This window comes from Xenopus tropicalis, chromosome 3 (genome assembly GCF_000004195.4).
Source record: "Xenopus tropicalis strain Nigerian chromosome 3, UCB_Xtro_10.0, whole genome shotgun sequence".
NCBI lineage: Eukaryota > Metazoa > Chordata > Amphibia > Anura > Pipidae > Xenopus > Xenopus tropicalis.
In genome coordinates this window covers 149,222,162-149,244,501 of record NC_030679.2, presented here as the reverse complement: position 1 = coordinate 149,244,501, position 22,340 = coordinate 149,222,162, and the positions used below count along the sequence as shown (strand labels likewise).

The window sequence follows — 22,340 nt, the reverse complement described above, 5'->3', positions numbered from 1 at the left end:
ACCTTGGCAGGATCCATTTCGAAGCCCCTAGACGAGATAATGTAGCCCAGGAAGGAGATCTTTGGTACTTCAAAAGTGCATTTCTCCAACTTGGCGAAAAGAGAATTTTCTCTAAGGCGAGAAAGGGCCTCTTTGACTTGGGAGCGATGGGTCTCCAAATCTTGAGAGAAGATAAGGATGTCATCCAGGTACACGACAACAGACCTCCCCAGGAGGTCCCGAAAAATATCGTTTACGAACTCTTGGAAGACGGCTGGAGCGTTGCAGAGGCCGAAGGGCATCACGAGGTACTCGTAATGCCCATCACGGGTATTGAAAGCCGTCTTCCACTCATCGCCCTCTCGGATCCTGATGAGATTATAGGCCCCACGGAGATCTAACTTAGAGAAAATCTTGGCCCCTTTTAGTTGGTCAAAAAGTTCTGAAATAAGGGGTAAAGGGTATCTGTTCTTAACAGTTATTTTATTGAGACCCCGGTAGTCAATACAGGGGCGGAGTCCACCGTCCTTCTTTTCGACAAAAAAGAAGCCAGCTCCTGCTGGAGAGGTAGAAGGACGGATAAATCCACGCTGGAGATTCTCAGAGACATACTCCTTCATGGCAGCCGTCTCCGCAGGGGATAAGGGATAGGTCCGCCCACGGGGTGGCATGATTCCAGGAAGGAGATCAATAGGGCAGTCATACCGTCGATGCGGGGGAAGAAACTCTGCTGACTTTTTACAAAAAACATCAGAGAAATCCCTGTAGACGGAGGGCAGAGCTGAAAGACTCGTAGAGGAGACTGTAACCCGCTGGAGTGGCTGAGGAATTAAACAATGTCTTTGGCAGTACTGACTCCAACGGGAGATTTGACCCGATGACCAGTCAATGGAGGGGTTATGGAGTCGTAGCCATGGCAACCCCAGCACAACAGGAGACGAAGGACATGGGATGATCAGGAATGACATCTTTTCCAGATGTAGTGCTCCAATCTGCACAGATAGTTCACCGGTGGTTAAAGTGATGGTGTCCGTGGAGAGAGGTCTGTCATCGATGGCGAGGACCCGAATAGGAGGAGTCACTGGAAAGAGGGAAATGCCAACCTTTCTTGCGAATGCCAAGTCCATAAAGTTTCCTGCAGCTCCGGAATCAAGGAAAGCTGAGACTGGAATTGCCTGGGAGGGCAACCGGATCTGCACAGGAACATGAAATTGGTGAGATTGTTCCGCTGACTTAGGAACAATACTACCAGCAAAAGAAACAATAGTCTTACTTGAAGCAGGAGAATTCCCCAGCTTGACAGGGCAGGAAACCGCTAAGTGGGATTGTCCGCCGCAGTATAGACATAGGCCGGAAAGGCGTCTCCGAAGCTTCTCTTGTGCAGATAGTCGAGCCTTCCCAAGTTGCATGGGTTCCTCCGAAGGGGAAGAGGTAAACTGCGGGGAAGACGGTGGTATCATAGGGTTCTGGAAGCGCGGAGCCAGGACTGGATGAGACTTTTTACTCCGCTCTTTGTCAGCCTGATGTTCCTTAAGGCGAGTGTCTACCTTAATAGCGAGAGCAATCAAATCTTCAAGGGAGTCAGGTAGATCTCTGGATACCAGGTCATCCTTCAGACGGGACGATAGGCCTTGATAGAAGACTGCCTTATAAGCCTCCTCATTCCAGGAAGTTTCCGCCATGAGGGTTCTAAAGTCTATGGCATACTCACTGGCACCGAGACTGCCCTGGCGGATTTGCAGCAGGCGTGAAGAGGCAGTAGCGACCCGACCAGGGGCATCGAAGATGGTTCTGAACATCTGTAGAAATTCCTTCACATCAAATGTCAGGGGTGACTGACTCTCCCAGAGAGAAGTTGCCCATTCCAGTGGTTTGCCCTCCAGACGAGACATAACGTAGCCCACCTTCGCTCGTTCACAGGAGAATTGGGAAGGTTGGAACTCAAACTGAATCTGGCATTGAGTCACGAATCCCCTGCAGGACTGCGGATTGCCACTGTAGCGCGGAGGAGGAGGTATTCGTGGCTCACGAGCTGGCGGCATCGCTGGCAGAGGAACCACCACAGCAGGAGGAATTTCCGCGACAGCGGGAGTAACGGGCAAACGGGACAAAATGGAATCAAGTACTTGCCCAATTCTGACTTGCTGGGATTCATACGCCTCCATACGGGACGCCAGCCCGCGAAGGGCTCTTCCGACGTCCGGTACCGCTTCCTCGGGATCCATGGCCCGAGTATAATGTCAGCGGGGGCCTCCGGCACCCACGGGAGAGGTGAAGTCAGGATCAAGGAGGAAGGCCGCTTCCAGCGAGTCCGAGCGAAGTACAGATGCAGGATAATCCAATAGAGAGGTCAGGTTCAGGCAAAGGTCACTAAAGGCAGGCAGCAAGGTTCAAGGTCAGAAACAGGCAAATAACCAGCAACAGGAAGCAGATAAGAATATTAGAGACCCAGGAACACAATAGGTATGTTGAGCTATACTCGGGCATTGAACCTGGGTCACTGGCGTCTTTTTGAGTTTGAATTTGGCGCCATAGCGCGTGACGTCATCGCGCCGGCGTCCTTGCGCCCACGTGGAGTCCTGGGCGCCGCCATCTTGGATTCGCCGCGCTGAGAAGGAAGACGCCGCCGCACACCAGGAGCAGGTAGGGAGCGGGAGCGGCGACGGTTCCTGACATTACAGATAGTAAATCTTGTTTTTATTCAACCAAAGCTTGCCCCCAAGTCAGGAATTCAAAGATAACTCCCTGGTTTGGGGGAACTGAGAGCAACATTCAAGGCGTTGGGGAGCAACATGTTGCCCCTGAGCCACTGGTTGGGGATCACTGTTGTAGGGGATCTTCAGCTTTCTTGACAAAAAAAACCAGTAGGAGACCAGTAGGAGACTTTTGAGCTATAAATGGTCTTGTGGGAAATCATGTGGCTGCTCTCACTCTAAAACATGAATACGCTTATTATATATACCAATGCCATTATGTTTTATTAACAATTTGTAGAAAAAAACAATTGTAAACCAAGGTTTAAGCTTTGTAAATGTTTTTTATTGTATAATATTTTCAAGTGCATTTTTCATATCTGCACTTTTCAAGCTGTAAATCATTGGGTTAATAAAAGGAGTCACTACAGTGTATAAAAGGGAAAGAAGTTTGCTAATGGTCTGTGACTGGTTTCTTGTGGGAACCACATAAGTAACAATGAGAGTCCCATAAAATATGGAGACCACGGCCAAGTGGGAGCTGCAGGTGGAGAAGGCTTTTTGTCTCCCAATACTGGACACTATCTTTAGGATTTCATGGGCAATACAGATATAGGATCCAACGATGAGCATGAAGGGGAAAAGAAGTGAAGGAAAACACAATGCAATTGTCAATATCCGTGCCAAGGAGGTGTCTGAGCAGGAAAGTTCCAGGAGAGGAAAGTAATCACAGAAGAAATGGTTGATGGTATTTTGGTTGCAGAACTCTTGTGTAGCTGCAGAAATCACAGCAACTGGTGTAAAGCTAAGGGCAAGCAGCCATGACATGGCAATTAGTTTAACACAGACTCTGTGGCTCATTAGTGAAGAATAACGCAGGGGATTGCAGATGGCCAGATATCTGTCATAGGACATCACAGTTAGAAGGAAACACTGTAAAGTTTCAGTGATACCAAATAAATAAAGTTGTACAAAACAGCCAATAAGGGGTATTTTTATTCCTTCATTCATTACAGTTCTGAGCATGATGGGAACAATAACCATAGACTGCAGGAGATCAGATAAGGAGAGTTGTTGGAGAAAGAAGAACATGGGAGACTGAAGACCTCGGCTGACTGTTACCAATGCTATGACAAGGGCATTTTCAGTTGTGGTCAGTATGTGAATCAAAAGAATCAAAGAAAAAGTCAGGATCCTGAAATTGTTGAGATGCTGAAATCCCAAAAGGAAAATCTCAGTGACCATTGAGTGGTTCTTCATTTTTTTAAAGAGCACAAGTCCATTTAATTGTAAAGGAAATCCTTTGCTTTTCTGACTTCCTTATGACTACTTGTGATTTTATATATTCTTCCAGATGCTGTAGAGTACACGTCCACTATAGATCTACAATAGCCTTCAGAGCAGCTCAGCAATACTGACTCTAACGGTGCAACAAAGGGGCTTAGTATATAAGAAATGGAGGAATATGAGCCTATAAAGTAGGGTTTTTTGCTGCTAAATGACAAAACAGACAAAAAGTAGACAAAATAAATCGTTGTTACTATGGCAGAACAAATTGACGTGGCATTCAAACCATTTAGAAACACAGTTTTAGAACAAAAAACATTATGCAGTGACGTGTAAATGAACATATTTTAGTGTTTAATGTGACCCAGTTTTACCTTGAATCCCCAGTAACATAGTACCAACCGTAGTACCAGCTTAATAAACTGAGCATCCTGGAGACACAGTCTTTCAATATTACACTGAGCGGATCTCTGGCCCCCAGAATGGTGTATCCAGTGCAAGTGTCAAAGAGTTCTCTTTTTATCAACCAGCAGTCTAATATACACACATGGCAAACCTTCTGAGACATCTCCAGAGCCTCCTGTGTCACTAAAAATAAACAGTCCATAGAGTAATTAAGAGTTTGTATTAAGAAATTTCAATTTCTAACTATTATTGTTGTATAGCGATTAAGTGAGTTCACCATTGAAATACCCCACAACAAAATTTGCCAATGGCAAAAGGTGAAATTTTGCAGCAAATCCATGCTTGGAGAAAAATTTTTCTCATCACTATTTTTGAGGAATGCTCAGTAAACAAACAGATTGTCCAGTTGGTTATATACTTAGCACTAAAGTAGATTAGAGTGCATGGGAAGCAAAAAGTTGGGAATTGAGATTACTGAGCCTGGAGGGATCAAGAAGGCTTTTCTCAGTACAGAGGTAGTTAGGGCAGGTCTTAATTATGAGGGAATGATTCAAGTTTAGAAAGGGATGATGGACTAGATACGTTGGGCTTGAAAAAAAAGCTTGTAAGGAATAGGATTAAGAGAGAATGTAGTAAGATGAGTGAGGAGGTTCTGAAATGTCTTGATTCACAGAGGGACTGGTGGATGGCTAGGAGGACAATGCTGAGCAATTTCATTTCTTATTTCTTTTTAAAGTGCTCAGTAATATACTGAGTAGAGAGAGGTTCTGTACACTAGTGTTGGACTCTTTAGTGTCATAACCTGGCAGGAGAAAGCTCATTCAGGGCAATGGTAAGTGTGTAACAAAGGAACTTGAATTAGGACAGAAGCTAGTGAAGATGTGAGAGCAGTGAACCCCAACCAGTGACCCCTTGATAATGCTGCACTCAAAGTAGGTGTCCGTTTTTTTAATTTTGTCTTGGAGGCAAGTTGAGGGTGTAGGCAAGAAGGGGCATGAGTAGACCATGTACAAGGGGTACTTTAAAAACTGGTGCATCTTTTAGCGCACAGCAAACAAAATGTTACCACATAAACATGAGATAAACTGGTGGGCATCCTCTCTTGTTGTCCTCAGAGGGGGCTACTGCTATGTCTGCAATTGTGAGTATGATCTAACCCTGTGAGCTAATTGTCTGGGACAATAAACTAATTATCATTTGTTCATCAGCAAAAACCTTTTGGAGTCCATTATTTTCCATTTATTTTACACACAGCATCAGCGAGTTGTAGTTGCACTGCGCCCCGGGATATTTCCACTTAGCAAAAGCTCGTCTGAGGGATTGAGTCCCATGTACCCCATAATCTAAACACATTCTGGCTGGCACTGCCTGTTTTTACAGCCAAATAAGGGGTTACACACCATTGAACTGTGGGGAAGCTGAAACATCCATGCACACAAGGCTTTTGGTGGCAAATTCAACTTGCAGCTGGCTGAGAAAAGTCAGTCAGTGATTGGTTGCTATGGGTTACTACCCATCTGCCAATTGGCCCAGTGTTCATAAATGAGCCCCAGTAAACCCATGTTCTGTTTAGGGTAGGCTAAACTAAAAAGGGCCAAAAGTACAGATTATGAACCTTAGCCATACTGAAGAGTAGTCAATAGTGGTGTTTTAGAATGCACTACAGTCTGATATTATTTATAGCTGCTCAGTTTATAGAAATACAGATTAGTCTTATATTATTATTGTATAACCATTTTACAGGTCTATGGACAGGACTTTTGAGATGCTAGCAATATCCATGGGTTATTGGTACCTACCTGCTACCTTAGCAGCTATACCAGTGATCCCCAACTCATGAGCAACATGCTCACTGACCCCTTGGATGTTGCTCCCAGTGACTCCAAGCAGAAGATTATTTTTGAATTCCTGGCGGTTTGATTTATTTTTTTTTGATTGCATAAAATCCAGGTATACTGGTAAACAAAGAATCCTGTAGGCTGCCAGTCCACATAGGGGTACCAAATAGCCAATTAAAGCCTTTATTTGGCACCCCTGGGGACTTTTTTCATTCTTGTGTTGCTCCCCCAAATCTTTTTACATTTGATAGTGGCTCATGGGTAAAAAAAAAAAGTTTGGGGACCCCTGTGCTGTACCTGGTCACACTATAGAGTCTGGTTACACAATAGGGTCTGGTCACACATCTGAATGTCCAACATATCATTCCCAAACCAAAGGGATATGAAACTGCCTCTCTTAGCATGGTTCCCACTAGAAGGTTGTTTGGGTTGATGTCAGGGCTTTGTACAGTTAAATGTTTTTTTATCCAAACAAACCCTTTCTATATGGACCTGGCTTTGTGCATGGGGGCCTTATTGTACTGAAACAGGAAAGGGCCTTCACCAAACTGTTCCACAATGTAGAAAGCACATCGTTGTCAGGAATGTCATTGTATGATATCTAGTATAAATAAATCTAAAGCAACTGGACTTGTTAAGTAATCATTGAAGACGTTTCATTACTCATCCGAGCAGCTTCTTCAGTTCAACTGACTGGTATGGGAAGTCCTCAGCATATATACTCTTCCATTAATCCAATCACAATGGCACGTTGTAACTCTTCAGAGAGGTGACACCTGAAACTCACAGAGGTGTGAATGCTGTGGAGTTACTTTGAAAGGATTACCAAAGTATCATGCAACTCATCGAAACAGCTGTTACTTGTTAGAGTTGCATAAATGGATGAGTGAAAAGTTCAGAAACTGCCGGGGTACAGATGGATTAGTGGAAGGGTTTATATGCTGAGGACTTCCCATACCAGTCAGTTGAATTGAAGAAGCTTCTCGGATGAGGAGTAAAACATCTTCATTGATTACTCAGCAAGTCCAGTTGCTTTAGATGTATTTATATTAGATATACCATGACCTGGATGAATGAAAATCTTCATAGTCATTGTATGATGGAGCCTTAAGGTTTGCTTTTATGGGACCAAAAGCCCAGTCCAAACCATGGAAACTGCAGCAAATCATTCATTCTTCTCCACCAAACTTTATATCTAGCATAATAGAACTCCAACTTATGCTGGAAATACAATATAGGAAAAGGCGATCTGGCCCACATATGGTTTCATTGTCCAAAAGTACAAACCTACTGGTCCCAGATATCTGCCATCTGCCATCTGAGATAATAGGTTGCCAAGTTAAACTGGAAGCTTTATTCATAGTGCTGTCTCATAGATACGAGCCTACTGACACCAGTAATAGAGATCTTTTACTCCAATAGCTGGTATTAGCTAATGCACTTATTCCAATACATTGGAGGAAAGAGACTCCACCTACAATAGATAAGTGGTACCAGATAGCAAATGAAATATGTTTAATGGAAGACTTTACAGCATCAATAAAAAAAATCTCAAATACACAACTACTTGGCTAAAAGTTAAAGAATTGTGTTGGACAAAAATTGGCATTTTTGATAACTATAAGCAAAGGTAGTATTATGCTATGAACCAAATTATTTTATTGTAAAATATTTTCAAGTGCATTTTTTATATCTGCACTTTTCAAACTGTAAATCATTGGGTTAATAAAAGGAGTCACTACAGTGTATAAAAGGGAAAGAAGTTTGCTAATGGTCTGTGACTGGTTTCTTGTGGGAATCACATAAATACCAATGAGAGTCCCATAAAATATGGAGACCACGGCCAAGTGGGAGCTGCAGGTGGAGAAGGCTTTTTGTCTCCCAATACTGGACACTATCTTTAGGATTTCATGGGCAATACATATATAGGATATAACGACAAGCAAAAAGGGGAAAACAATTGCAGGAACAGATAGTGTGATTGTCAATATTCGTACCAAGGAGGTGTCTGAGCAGGAAAGTTCCAGGAGAGGAAAGAAATCACAGAAGAAATGGTTGATGGTATTTTGGTTGCAGAACTCTTGTGTAGCTGCAGGGATCTGAGCAACTGGTGTCACACTAAGGGGAAGCAGCCATGATATGGCAATTAGTCTAAAGCAAAATGTGTGGTTCATTAGTGAAGAATAACGCAGAGGATTGCAGATGGCCAGATATCTGTCATAGGACATCACATTTAGAAGGAAACACTGTAAAGCTTCAGTGATACTAAAGAAATAAAGTTGTACAATACAGCCAATAAGGGGTATTTTAGCTCCTTCATTCATTACAGTTCTGAGCAGGGTGGGCACAATAAGAACAGACAGCAGGAGATCAGAGAAGGAGAGTTGTTGGAGAAAGAAGAACATGGGAGACTGAAGACCTCGGCTGACTGTTACCAATGCTATGACAAGGGCATTCTCAGATACGGTCAGTATGTGAACAAAGAGAATCAGTGCAAAAGTCAGTGTCTTAAAATTGTTGAGATGTTGAAATCCCAAAAGAAAAATCTCAGTGACCATTGAGCGGTTCTGCATTTTTATTACAAGTCCATTGAATTGTAATGGAAATCCTTTGCTTTTCTGACTTCCTCAGGACTACTTGTGAATCTCTATTTTCTTCCAGATGCTGTATAGTACACGTCCACTATAGATCTATAGTAGCCTTCAGAGCAGCTCAGCAATACTGACTCCAAGGGTGCAACAAAGGGGCTTAGTATATAAGAAATGGAGGAATATGAGCCTATAAAGAAGGGTTTTTAGCTGTTAAATGACAAAACAGACAAAAAGTACACAAAATAAATCGTTGTTACTATGGCAGAACAAATTGACGTGGCATTTAAACCATTTAGAAACACGGTTTTAGAACAAAAAACATTATGCAGTGAGGTGTAAATGAACATATTTTAGTGTTTAATGTGACCCAGTTTTACCTTGAATCCCCAATAACATAGTACCAACCGTAGTACCAGCTTAATAAATTGAGCATCTTGGAGAGTCTTTTAATATTACACTGAGCGGATCTCTGGCCCCCAGAATGGTGTATCCAGTGCAAGTGTCAAAGAGTTCTCTTTTTATCAAGCAGCAGTCTAATATACACACGTGGCAAACCTTCTGAGACATCTCCAGAGCCTCCTGTGTCACTAAAAATAAACAGTCCATAGAGTAATTTAAGAGTTTGTAGTTAAAAATTTCAATTACTAATTATTATTATTGTATAGCCTAGTTGATTAAGTGAGTCCACCATTCAAATACCCCACAACATTTTGAAAAATAATTTTCCAATGGCAAAATGTGAAATTTCGCATCGAATCCATGACTGGAGAAACATTTTGCTCAATGCTCAGTAAACAAACAGATTGTCCAGGTTGGTTATATACTTAGCACTTAGTTGGTTGGGAAGCAAAAGATTACTGAGCCTGGAAGGATCAAGAAGGCTTTTTTCAGTACAGAGGGAGTTAGGGCAGGTCTTAATTTTGAGGGAATGATTCAGGTTTAGAGAGGGACGATGGACTAGATGCATTGGGCTTGCAAATAAAGCTTGTAAGGAATACGATTAAGAGAGCATGTAGTAAGATGTGAGGAGCGTGGAAGTTCTGAAATGTTCTCTTGAGTCACAGAGGAAATGGTGGATGGCTAGGAGGACAACGCTGAGAAATTTCATTTCTTATTTCTTTTTAAAGTGCTCAGTAATATCCTGAGTAGAGAGAGGTTCTGTGCACTAGTGTTGGACTCTTTAGTGCCATAACCTGGCAGGAGAAAGCTCATTCAGGGCAATGGTAAGTGTGTTTCAAAGGACGTTGAATTAAGACAGAAGCTTAAGAAGATAAGAGAGAAGTGAACCCCAACCAGTGACTCATGAAACATGTTGCTAACCACCCCTTTGATATTGCTGCACTCAAAGTAGGCGTCCATTTTTAAATGTTTGCCTTGGAGGCAAGCTTTGGAAACACAGAGCCTCCTGCAGGCTAGAAGTCCAAATGGGCCAATCACAGCCCTTATTTGGCACCCCAAAGAACTTTTTCCATGTTTCTGTGGCTAACCAATACTTTTTACATCAGAGTGTGGCTCATGAGTAAAAAAAACGTTGGGGGTCCCTTTGAAGAAAGGAAAAGGAGAAATGGAACATGTCTAGACCATGCATTTTTATCGCTGGGCAGTAGCTCACAAGTTTTTCAGCTGTTATTATGCACATTCTCAACATCGAGAGTCATGTAAAGTAGTGATGGGCGAAATGTTTTGCCAGCCATGGATTCGCGGCGAATTTCCTCGTTTCACCATTGGCGGATAGTTTCGCGAAACGGATGGAAAAATTTGCTGCGGAAAAATTCTCTGCGCGTCCAAAAATTGTCGCCCACATCAAAAGAATAGCTGCGGGCGACAAAAGAATAGCCACGCAATGAAATAATAGCTGTGCGAGAAAATAATAGCCGCTGGCGACAAAAGAATATTGGCTGGCGACAAATTTTTGTTGACGAGCAACATTTTCCCCATTTCACTGATTTTCCTCAGTTTGGCGAATCTTTTGAAAGATTCGCAAATTTTTGGGCGAAACGAAACGGGACAGATTCGCTCATCACTAGTGTAAAGTTTATTGCCATGGAACCCTTTTCAATGGAGCAATGATTCCTCATCCAAAACTCTAATGGACAAATCTGAGGTTGGAATATCAAGAGAACGCTAACTGACTGAATGCATGAAGCTAATGGTAAGCTTTGGTGGAGGAGGAATAATGTCCTGGGCCTGTTTTTCATGGTTTGCTCACGTTCCCTGATTTCAAACAAATGTTAACTCTACTTGGCAATTCCATTCTTCCTACCTTGTCACAATAGTTTAGGGAAGGTCCTTTCCTCTCCCAGCATGACAATGCAGTACAGAGCCCTAAGCTCAAACCAACTGAAACCCTGTGGGATGAAATGAAATGCTGACTATGAGCAAGGCAAGATCCCTAACATCAGTGCCCAACCTTACTAATGCATTTGGGGCAGCATGGAATCATATTCCACAACAAACTAGAGGAACCCCTGCACAGATGGCTGTTATGGCAGTAAAGTGGGGTCCAATAAAATGAGATGTTTGACAGGTAGGAATCACTTGGGGATAAAGTGTATACTGTTTTGCAACACACTTTTGGCACACGAGACGAACCCCCTTCACTGTTACATCAGGCAGAAAACAGGACGGGTGTCCATTACAGGGGAGTAGGCAAGAAGGAGCATGTCAGGAATGTCATTGTATGATGGAGCCTTAAGGTTTGCTTTTATGGGACACAAAGCCCAGTCCAAACCATGGAAACAGCAGCAAACCATTCATTCTTCTCGACCAAACTTTACATCTACCATTATAGAACTCCAACTTATGCTGGAGATATAAAATATAGGAAGAGGCGATATGGCCCACATATAGTTCATCGCCCAAAACTACAAACCTACTGGTCCCAGATATCTGCCATCTGCTCTGAGATAATAGGTTGCCAAGTTAAACTGGAAGCGTTATTCATAGTGCTGTCTCACAGATACGAGCCTACTGACACCAGTAATAGAGATCATTTACTCCAATAGCTGGTATTAGCTAATGCACTTTTTCCAAAAATTGGAGAAAAGAGACTCCGCCTACCACAGATAAGTGGTACCAGATAGCAAATGAAATATGTTTAACCCTTTAACTGCGAACAAGGTGCCTTCTGCAGAAGCGGCACAAGAGTTTTTAGCGATGACAGCCCCCTGGGCAATATCCTTGTATTAGTGTTCCTGATCTGTTTTTAGCATAACTTTGCCAGGTGTAACTTTGGTGTACAAAAATAACTTTGCCTATTTTGAATTCATCAGAATGTGTACGTTCCAAAACTATATGGTTTTCTGGGGGTCTCTGTATAGTTAGGGGGGGTTACTGCACATAATACACTGACAGGGGGCTCTGTGTGCAAAAGCTGAGTTGGCAGGTGAGAAATCCAAATGTGATATTTTCATTTTGGGTTAAGTACATACCACAGACTTTGGTATATCTATGCATATTGGGCATCAAACTGTTCAGTAGCCCTTAGGTGTTCCTATTTGGGGTGATTTGCCTTTGTACGCAATAAATTGTGTGAGATAAATGCGGCAAATTGCAACAATTTTCTGAAATATCTGGTACTTTGGTGTAGAAAGGACTCTTTACCCTTGTTGGATTTGTCAGAATGTGTACTTTCCAAAAATATATAGTTTTCTGGGGGTTTCTGTATAGTTAGGGGGGTTACGGCACATAATACGCTGACAGGGGGCTCTGTGTGCAAAAGCTGAGTTGGCAGGCGAGAAATCCATATGCACTATTTTCATTTTGGGGTCAGTACACACCACAGACTTTGGTATATCTATGCATATTGGGCATCAAATTGTTCAGTAGACCTCTGGTGTTCCTATTTGGGGTGATTTGCCTTTATCTGATCTTTATCAAGAAATTGTAAGAGATAAATACAGCAAATTGCAACATTTTTATGTGATTTTCTGAAATATTATAAAAATCTGCAAACTTAGGAAAGCTTTACGGATTGGTACTTTGGAGTAGAAAGACATGGGTACCCATTATAGATTCGAGGGAATGTGTACTTTCCAAAAATATATGACTTTCAGGGGTGAGTGTACTTTTTTTTTCCACATAAAGGATGTAAATGTGTTGATTTTGCAGGAGCTGAAATGATAGATCCTATGGGGATATGTTCCCATTGGGGCCCCTACATGCCACACATTTAGGTAAACCTATACATATTGGGTATCAAACTATTCAGTGGACCCCTGGCGTACAAATTTATGGTGTTTTATCTTGGTACCTAACACTATGTGGGAGATAAGATGCTGCAAATTGAAAGCTTTGAGGGGATTTTTGGAAATGTCATCAAAATTGACAAATTTAGAAAAGCTTTGTGGCTTGGTACTTTGGAGTAGAAAGACATGGGTACCCATTTTAGATTCGGGGGAATGTGTAATTTCCAAAAATATCTGACGTTCTGGGGTGAGCATACTTTCTACTAGCTTTATCCCACATATAATGATGTGAATGTGTTGATTTTGCTGGAGCTAAAATGACAGAAATGATAGATCATATGGGGGTATGTTCCTATTGGGGCCCCTACATGCCACATATTTAAGTAAACCTATACATATTTGGTATCAAACTGTTCAGTGGACCCCTGGTTTTCAAAATCAGGGTGTTTTAACTTGGTACCTAATGATACGTGGGAGATAAGATGCTGCAATATTGCCAAAATTTAGGAAAGCTTTACAGCGTGGTACTTTGGAGTAGAAAGACATGGGTACCCATTTTAGATTCGGGGGAATGTGTACTTTCCAAAAATATATGACGTTCTGGGGTGAGCATACTTTCTACTAGCTTTATCCCACATATAATGATGTGAATGTGTTGATTTTGCTGGAGCTAAAATGACAGAAATGATAGATCATATGAGGGTATGTTCCTATTGGGGCCCCTACATGCCACATACTTAGGTAAACCTATACATATTAGGCATCAAACTGTTCAGTGGACCCCTTGTGTTCAAATTAAGGGTGTTTTATCTTGGTACCTAATGCTATGTGGGAGAAAAGATGCTGCAAAGTGGAAGCTTTGAGGGGATTTTTGAAAATGTAATCAAAATTGATAAATTTAGAAAAGGTTTGCAGCTTGGTACTTCAGAGTAGAAAGACACAGGTACCCATTTTAGATTTGGGGGAATGTGTACTTTCCAAAATTATATGACTTTCTGGGGTGAGCGTACTTTTTACTAGCTTTATACCACATAAATGATGGAAATGTGTTGATTTTGCTGGAGCTGAAATGACAGAAATGATAGATCATATCGGGGTATGTTCACATTGGGGCCCCTACATGCCACATACCTAGGTAAACCTATACATATTGGGCATCAAACTGTTCAGTGGACCCCTGGCATTAAAAATCAGGGTGTTTTATCTTGGTACCTAATGATACGGGGGAGATAAGATGCTGCAAAATTGAAGCTTTGAGGGGATTTTTGGAAATGTCATCAAAATTGCCAAATTTAGGAATGCTTTACAGCTTGGTACTTTGGAGTAGAAAGACATGGGTACCCATTTTAGATTCGGGGGAATGCATACTTTCCAAAAATATATCACTTTCTGGGGTGAGCGTATGTTTTACTAGCTTTATCCCACATATAATGATGTGAATGTGTTGATTTTGCTGGAGCTGAAATGACAGAAATGATAGATCATATGAGGGTATGTTCACATTGGGGCCCCTACATGCCACATACTTAGGTAAACCTATACATATTAGGCATCAAACTGTTCAGTGGACACTTTGTGTTAAAATTAAGGGTGTTTTATCTTGGTACCTAATTCTATGTGGGAGAAAAGATGCTGCAAAGTGGAAGCTTTGAGGGGATTTTTGAAAATGTAATCAAAATTGATAAATTTAGAAAAGGTTTGCAGCTTGGTACTTCGGAGTAGAAAGACACAGGTACCCATTTTAGATTCGGGGGAATGCGTACTTTCCAAAAATATAGGACTTTCTGGGGTGAGCGTACTATATACTGTTTTCCTGGGTAAACTAAAAGTCCCCCCCGAGGAAAGGCCCCTAAAGTAAAACAGTGCAAAATGTTCAAAAACTGCCTGGCAATACAAGTTCCACTTTGACCAAAATGGCTGGCAGTTAAAAGGTTAATGGAAGACTTTACAGCATCAATAAAAAATAAGTATCTCTAATACACAACTACTTGGCTAAAGGTTTAAGAATTGTGTTTGACAAAAATTGGCATTTTTGATAACTATAGCAAAAGGTAGTATTATACTATGAACCTCTGCATATGACAACTGGAAGCTTAAGTTATAAAAATGTATCAGTAAATCTTGAACAGTATATTTTATTAGATATCGTATCCAATATCAGAGTAACTGAATATTTCATCTGTCGGCTTTTTGTGTCTTTTTAAGTTTGCTACCTCCCTTTTTTCCCCCTTTTGTTTCCTTCTAAAGATAAATAACGAGATAAATGTAACATTTATTGCACTGAGATCGTTCTTACCTTCACCTTGATGGTTGCCTTGCTCGTTAGCAAAGAATTTGACTGACTGAAGAATATATATCCCCTTTTATAAGTGATACCAGAATATGACCTCAATGACTTTTATCCAGCAAATATTGCTAAGGATTTTGGGTTCCATCTACCAAGTATAAATTATTTGATCACAGTAGGAATTAAATATTGTAGGGCAGGGGTCCCCAACCTTTCTTACTTGTGAGCCACAATCAAATGTAAAAAGACTTGGAGAGCAACACAAGCACCATCAAAGTTCATGGAGGAGCCAAATAAGGTCTAGGATTGGCTTTAGGCAGCCTCTATGCACCCTATCAGCTTACAGATAGTAAATCTTGTTTTTATTCAACCAAAGCTTGCCCCCAAGTCAGGAATTCAAAGATAACTCCCTGGTTTGGGGGAACTGAGAGCAACATTCAAGGCATTGGGGAGCAACATGTTGCCCCTTAGCCACTGGTTGGGGATCACTGTTGTAGGGGATCTTCAGCTTTCTTGACAAAAAAAAACAGTAGGAGACCAGTAGGAGACTTTTGAACTATAAATGGTCTTGTGGGAAATCATGTGGCTGCTCTCACTCTAAAACATGAATACGCTTATTATATATACCAATGCCATTATGTTTTATTAACAATTTGTAGAAAAAAACAATTGTAAACCAAGGTTTAAGCTTTGTAAATGTTTTTTATTGTATAATATTTTCAAGTGCATTTTTCATATCTGCACTTTTCAAGCTGTAAATCATTGGGTTAATAAAAGGAGTCACTACAGTGTATAAAAGGGAAAGAAGTTTGCTAATGGTCTGTGACTGGTTTCTTGTGGGAACCACATAAGTAACAATGAGAGTCCCATAAAATATGGAGACCACGGCCAAGTGGGAGCTGCAGGTGGAGAAGGCTTTTTGTCTCCCGATACTGGACACTATCTTTAGGATTTCATGGGCAATACAGATATAGGATCCAACGATGAGCATGAAGGGGAAAAGAAGTGAAGGAAAACACAATGCAATTGTCAATATCCGTGCCAAGGAGGTGTCTGAGCAGGAAAGTTCCAGGAGAGGAAAGTAATCACAGAAGAAATGGTTGATGGTATTTTGGTTGCAGAACTCTTGTGTAGCTGCAGAAATCACAGCAACTGGTGTAAAGCTAAGGGCAAGCAGCCATGACATGGCAATTAGTTTAACACAGACTCTGTGGCTCATTAGTGAAGAATAACGCAGGGGATTGCAGATGGCCAGATATCTGTCATAGGACATCACAGTTAGAAGGAAACACTGTAAAGTTTCAGTGATACCAAATAAATAAAGTTGTACAAAACAGCCAATAAGGGGTATTTTTATTCCTTCATTCATTACAGTTCTGAGCATGATGGGAACAATAACCATAGACTGCAGGAGATCAGATAAGGAGAGTTGTTGGAGAAAGAAGAACATGGGAGACTGAAGACCTCGGCTGACTGTTACCAATGCTATGACAAGGGCATTTTCAGTTGTGGTCAGTATGTGAATCAAAAGAATCAAAGAAAAAGTCAGGATCCTGAAATTGTTGAGATGCTGAAATCCCAAAAGGAAAATCTCAGTGACCATTGAGTGGTTCTTCATTTTTTTAAAGAGCACAAGTCCATTTAATTGTAAAGGAAATCCTTTGCTTTTCTGACTTCCTTATGACTACTTGTGATTTTATATATTCTTCCAGATGCTGTAGAGTACACGTCCACTATAGATCTACAATAGCCTTCAGAGCAGCTCAGCAATACTGACTCTAACGGTGCAACAAAGGGGCTTAGTATATAAGAAATGGAGGAATATGGGCCTATAAAGTAGGGTTTTCCGCTGCTAAATGGCAAAACAGACAAAAAGTAGACAAAATAAATCGTTGTTACTATGGCAGAATAAACTGACGTGGCATTCAAACCATTTAGAAACACAGTTTTAGAACAAAAAACATTATGCAGTGACGTGTAAATGAACATATTTTAGTGTTTAATGTGACCCAGTTTTACCTTGAATCCCCAGTAACATAGTACCAACCGTAGTACCAGCTTAATACATTGAGCATCCTGGAGACACAGTCTTTCAATATTACACTGAGCGGATCTCTGGCCCCCAGAATGGTGTATCCAGTGCAAGTGTCAAAGAGTTCTCTTTTTATCAACCAGCAGTCTAATATACACACGTGGCAAACCTTCTGAGACATCTCCAGAGCCTCCTGTGTCACTAAAAATAAACAGTCCATAGAGTAATTAAGAGTTTGTATTAACAAATTTCAATTTCTAACTATTATTGTTGTATAGCGATTAAGTGAGTTCACCATTGAAATACCCCACAACAAAATTTGCCAATGGCAAAAGGTGAAATTTTGCAGCAAATCCATGCTTGGAGAAAAATTTTTCTCATCACTATTTTTGAGGAATGCTCAGTAAACAAACAGATTGTCCAGTTGGTTATATACTTAGCACTAAAGTAGATTAGAGTGCATGGGAAGCAAAAAGTTGGGAATTGAGATTACTGAGCCTGGAGGGATCAAGAAGGCTTTTCTCAGTACAGAGGTAGTTAGGGCAGGTCTTAATTATGAGGGAATGATTCAAGTTTAGAAAGGGATGATGGACTAGATGCGTTGGGCTTGAAAAAAAAGCTTGTAAGGAATAGGATTAAGAGAAAATGTAGTAAGATGAGTGAGGAGGTTCTGAAATGTCTTGATTCACAGAGGGACTGGTGGATGGCTAGGAGGACAATGCTGAGCAATTTCATTTCTTATTTCTTTTTAAAGTGCTCAGTAATATACTGAGTAGAGAGAGGTTCTGTACACTAGTGTTGGACTCTTTAGTGTCATAACCTGGCAGGAGAAAGCTCATTCAGGGCAATGGTAAGTGTGTAACAAAGGAACTTGAATTAGGACAGAAGCTAGTGAAGATGTGAGAGCAGTGAACCCCAACCAGTGACCCCTTGATAATGCTGCACTCAAAGTAGGTGTCCGTTTTTTTAATTTTGTCTTGGAGGCAAGTTGAGGGTGTAGGCAAGAAGGGGCATGAGTAGACCATGTACAAGGGGTACTTTAAAAACTGGTGCATCTTTTAGCGCACAGCAAACAAAATGTTACCACATAAACATGAGATAAACTGGTGGGCATCCTCTCTTGTTGTCCTCAGAGGGGGCTACTGCTATGTCTGCAATTGTGAGTATGATCTAACCCTGTGAGCTAATTGTCTGGGACAATAAACCTAATTATCATTTGTTCATCAGCAAAAACCTTTTGGAGTCCATTATTTTCCATTTATTTTACACACAACATCAGCGAGTTGTAGTTGCACTGCGCCCCGGGATATTTCCACTTAGCAAAAGCTCGTCTGAGGGATTGAGTCCCATGTACCCCATAATCTAAACCCATTCTGGCTGGCACTGCCTGTTTTTACAGCCAAATAAGGGGTTACACACCATTGAACTGTGGGGAAGCTGAAACATCCATGCACACAAGGCTTTTGGTGACAAAGTCAACTTGCAGCTGGCTGAGAAAAGTCAGTCAGTGATTGGTTGCTATGGGTTACTACCCATCTGCCAATTGGCCCAGTGTTCATAAATGAGCCCCAGTAAACCCATGTTCTGTTTAGGGTAGGCTAAACTAAAAAGGGCCAAAAGTACAGATTATGAACCTTAGCCATACTGAAGAGTAGTCAATAGTGGTGTTTTAGAATGCACTACAGTCTGATATTATTTATAGCTGCTCAGTTTATAGAAATACAGATTAGTCTTATATTATTAATGTATAACCATTTTACAGGTCTATGGACAGGACTTTTGAGATGCTAGCAATATCCATGGGTTATTGGTACCTACCTGCTACCTTAGCAGCTATACCAGTGATCCCCAACTCATGAGCAACATGCTCACTGACCCCTTGGATGTTGCTCCCAGTGACTCCAAGCAGAAGATTATTTTTGAATTCCTGGCGGTTTGATTTATTTTTTTTGGTTGCATAAAATCCAGGTATACTGGTAAACAAAGAATCCTGTAGGCTGCCAGTCCACATAGGGGTACCAAATAGCCAATTAAAGCCTTTATTTGGCACCCCTGGGGACTTTTTTCATTCTTGTGTTGCTCCCCCAAATCTTTTTACATTTGATAGTGGCTCATGGGTAAAAAAAAAAAGTTTGGGGACCCCTGTGCTGTACCTGGTCACACTATAGAGTCTGGTTACACAATAGGGTCTGGTCACACATCTGAATGTCCAACATCTCATTCCCAAACCAAAGGGATATGAAACTGCCTCTCTTAGCATGGTTCCCACTAGATGGTTGTTTGGGTTGATGTCAGGGCTTTGTACAGTTAAATGTTTTTTTATCCAAACAAACCCTTTCTATATGGACCTGGCTTTGAGCATGGGGGCCTTATTGTACTGAAACAGGAAAGGGCCTTCACCAAACTGTTCCACAATGTAGAAAGCACATCGTTGTCAGGAATGTCATTGTATGATATCTAGTATAACTAAATCTAAAGCAACTGGACTTGTTAAGTAATCATTGAAGACGTTTCATTACTCATCCGAGCAGCTTCTTCAGTTCAACTGACTGGTATGGGAAGTCCTCAGCATATATACTCTTCCATTAATCCAATCACAATGGCACGTTGTAACTCTTCAGAGAGGTGACACCTGAAACTCACAGAGGTGTGAATGCTGTGGAGTTACTTTGAAAGGATTACCAAAGTATCATGCAACTCATCGAAACAGCTGTTACTTGTTAGAGTTGCATAAATGGATGAGTGAAAAGTTCAGAAACTGCCGGGGTACAGATGGATTAGTGGAAGGGTTTATATGCTGAGGACTTCCCATACCAGTCAGTTGAATTGAAGAAGCTTCTCGGATGAGGAGTAAAACATCTTCATTGATTACTCAGCAAGTCCAGTTGCTTTAGATGTATTTATATTAGATATACCATGACCTGGATGAATGAAAATCTTCATAGTCATTGTATGATGGAGCCTTAAGGTTTGCTTTTATGGGACCAAAAGCCCAGTCCAAACCATGGAAACTGCAGCAAATCATTCATTCTTCTCCACCAAACTTTATATCTAGCATTATAGAACTCCAACTTATGCTGGAAATACAATATAGGAAAAGGCGATCTGGCCCACATATGGTTTCATTGTCCAAAAGTACAGACCTACTGATCCCAGATATCTGCCATCTGCCATCTGAGATAATAGGTTGCCAAGTGAAACTGGAAGCTTTATTCATAGTGCTGTCTCATAGATACGAGCCTACTGACACCAGTAATAGAGATCTTTTACTCCAATAGCTGGTATTAGCTAATGCACTTATTCCAATACATTGGAGGAAAGAGACTCCACCTACAATAGATAAGTGGTACCAGATAGCAAATGAAATATGTTTAATGGAAGACTTTACAGCATCAATAAAAAAAATCTCAAATACACAACTACTTGGCTAAAAGTTAAAGAATTGTGTTTGACAAAAATTGTCATTTTTGATAACTATAAGCAAAGGTAGTATTATGCTATGAACCAAATTATTTTATTGTAAAATATTTTCAAGTGCATTTTTCATATCTGCACTTTTCAAGCTGTAAATCATTGGGTTAATAAAAGGAGTCACTACAGTGTATAAAAGGGAAAGGAGTTTGCTAATGGTCTGTGACTGGTTTCTTGGGGGAACCACATAGGTAACAATGAGAGTCCCATAAAATATGGAGACCACGGCCAAGTGGGAGCTGCAGGTGGAGAAGGCTTTTTGTCTCCCAATACTGGACACTATCTTTAGGATTTCATGGGCAATACAGATATAGGATCCAATGATGAGCATGAAGGGGAAAAGAACTACAGGGACAGATACTGTGATTGCCAATATCTGTGCCAAGGAGGTGTCTGAGCAGGAAAGTTCCAGGAGAGGAAAGTAATCACAGAAGAAATGGTTGATGGTATTTTGGTTGCAGAACTCTTGTGTAGCTACAGGGATCTGAGCAACTAGTGTAATGCTAAGGGCAAGCAGCCACGATATGGCAATTAGTTTAACACAGACTCTGTGGCTCATTAGTGAAGAATAACGCAGGGGATTGCAGATGGCCAGATATCTGTCATAGGACATCACAGTTAGAAGGAAACACTGTAAAGCTTCAGTGATACCAAATAAATAAAGTTGTACAAAACAGCCAATAAGGGATATTTTAGCTCCTTCATTCATTACAGTTCTGAGCAGGGTGGGCACAATAACCACTGACAGCAGGAGATCAGAGAAGGAGAGTTGTTGGAGAAAGAAGAACATGGGAGACTGAAGACCTCGGCTGACTGTTACCAATGCTATGACAAGGGCATTTTCAGCTGTGGTCAGTATGTGAATCAAAAGAATCAAAGAAAAAGTCAGGATCCTGAAATTGTTGAGATGCTGAAATCCCAAAAGGCAAATCTCAGTGACCATTGAGTGGTTCTGCATTTTTTTAAAGAGCAAAATTCCATTTAATTGTAACAGAAATCCTTTGCTTTTCCGACTTCCTTATGACTACTTGTGAATCTATATTTTCTTTCAGATGCTGTAGAGTACACGTCCACTATAGATCTATAATGGCCTTCAGAGCAGCTCAGCAATACTGACTCCAAGGGTGCAACAAAGGGGCTTAGTATATAAGAAATGGAGGAATATGAGCCTATAAAGAAGGGTTTTTAGCTGCTAAATGACAAAACAGACAAAAAGTAGACAAAATAAATCGTTACTATGGCAGAACAAATTGACGTGGCATTCAAACCATTTAGAAACACAGTTTTAGAACAAAAAACATTATGCAGTGAGGTGTAAATGAACATATTTTAGTGTTTAATGTGACCCAGTTTTACCTTGAATCCCCAGTAACATAGTACCAACCGTAGTACCAGCTTAATAAACTGAGCATCCTGGAGACACAGTCATTCAATATTACACTGAGCGGATCTCTGGCCCCCAGAATGGTGTATCCAGTGCAAGTGTCAAAGAGTTCTCTTTTTATCAAGCAGCAGTCTAATATACACACATGGCAAACCTTCTGAGACATCTCCAGAGCCTCCTGTGTCA

General features: G+C 41.1%; 3 protein-coding genes across 3 annotated transcripts; all 3 read right to left on the bottom strand.

Annotated features, from left to right (window-relative positions):
- Window positions 1-3,071: 3,071 nt before the first annotated feature.
- Window positions 3,072-3,917, bottom strand: LOC116409615 (olfactory receptor 11L1-like; the record flags this gene model as incomplete). Its single annotated transcript, XM_031898344.1, has 1 exon — window positions 3,072-3,917. A coding segment is annotated over exon 1 (846 nt), but the record flags the coding sequence as incomplete, so codon positions are not given.
- A 12,107-nt stretch (window positions 3,918-16,024) lies between these two features.
- On the bottom strand, window positions 16,025-16,870 carry LOC116409614 (olfactory receptor 11L1-like; the record flags this gene model as incomplete). The annotated part of the gene is made up of 1 exon (XM_031898343.1): window positions 16,025-16,870. A coding segment is annotated over exon 1 (846 nt), but the record flags the coding sequence as incomplete, so codon positions are not given.
- Window positions 16,871-20,834: 3,964 nt separating this feature from the next.
- Window positions 20,835-21,545, bottom strand: LOC116409613 (olfactory receptor 11L1-like; the record flags this gene model as incomplete). The annotated part of the gene is made up of 1 exon (XM_031898342.1): window positions 20,835-21,545. A coding segment is annotated over one exon (711 nt), but the record flags the coding sequence as incomplete, so codon positions are not given.
- Window positions 21,546-22,340: the final 795 nt, after the last annotated feature.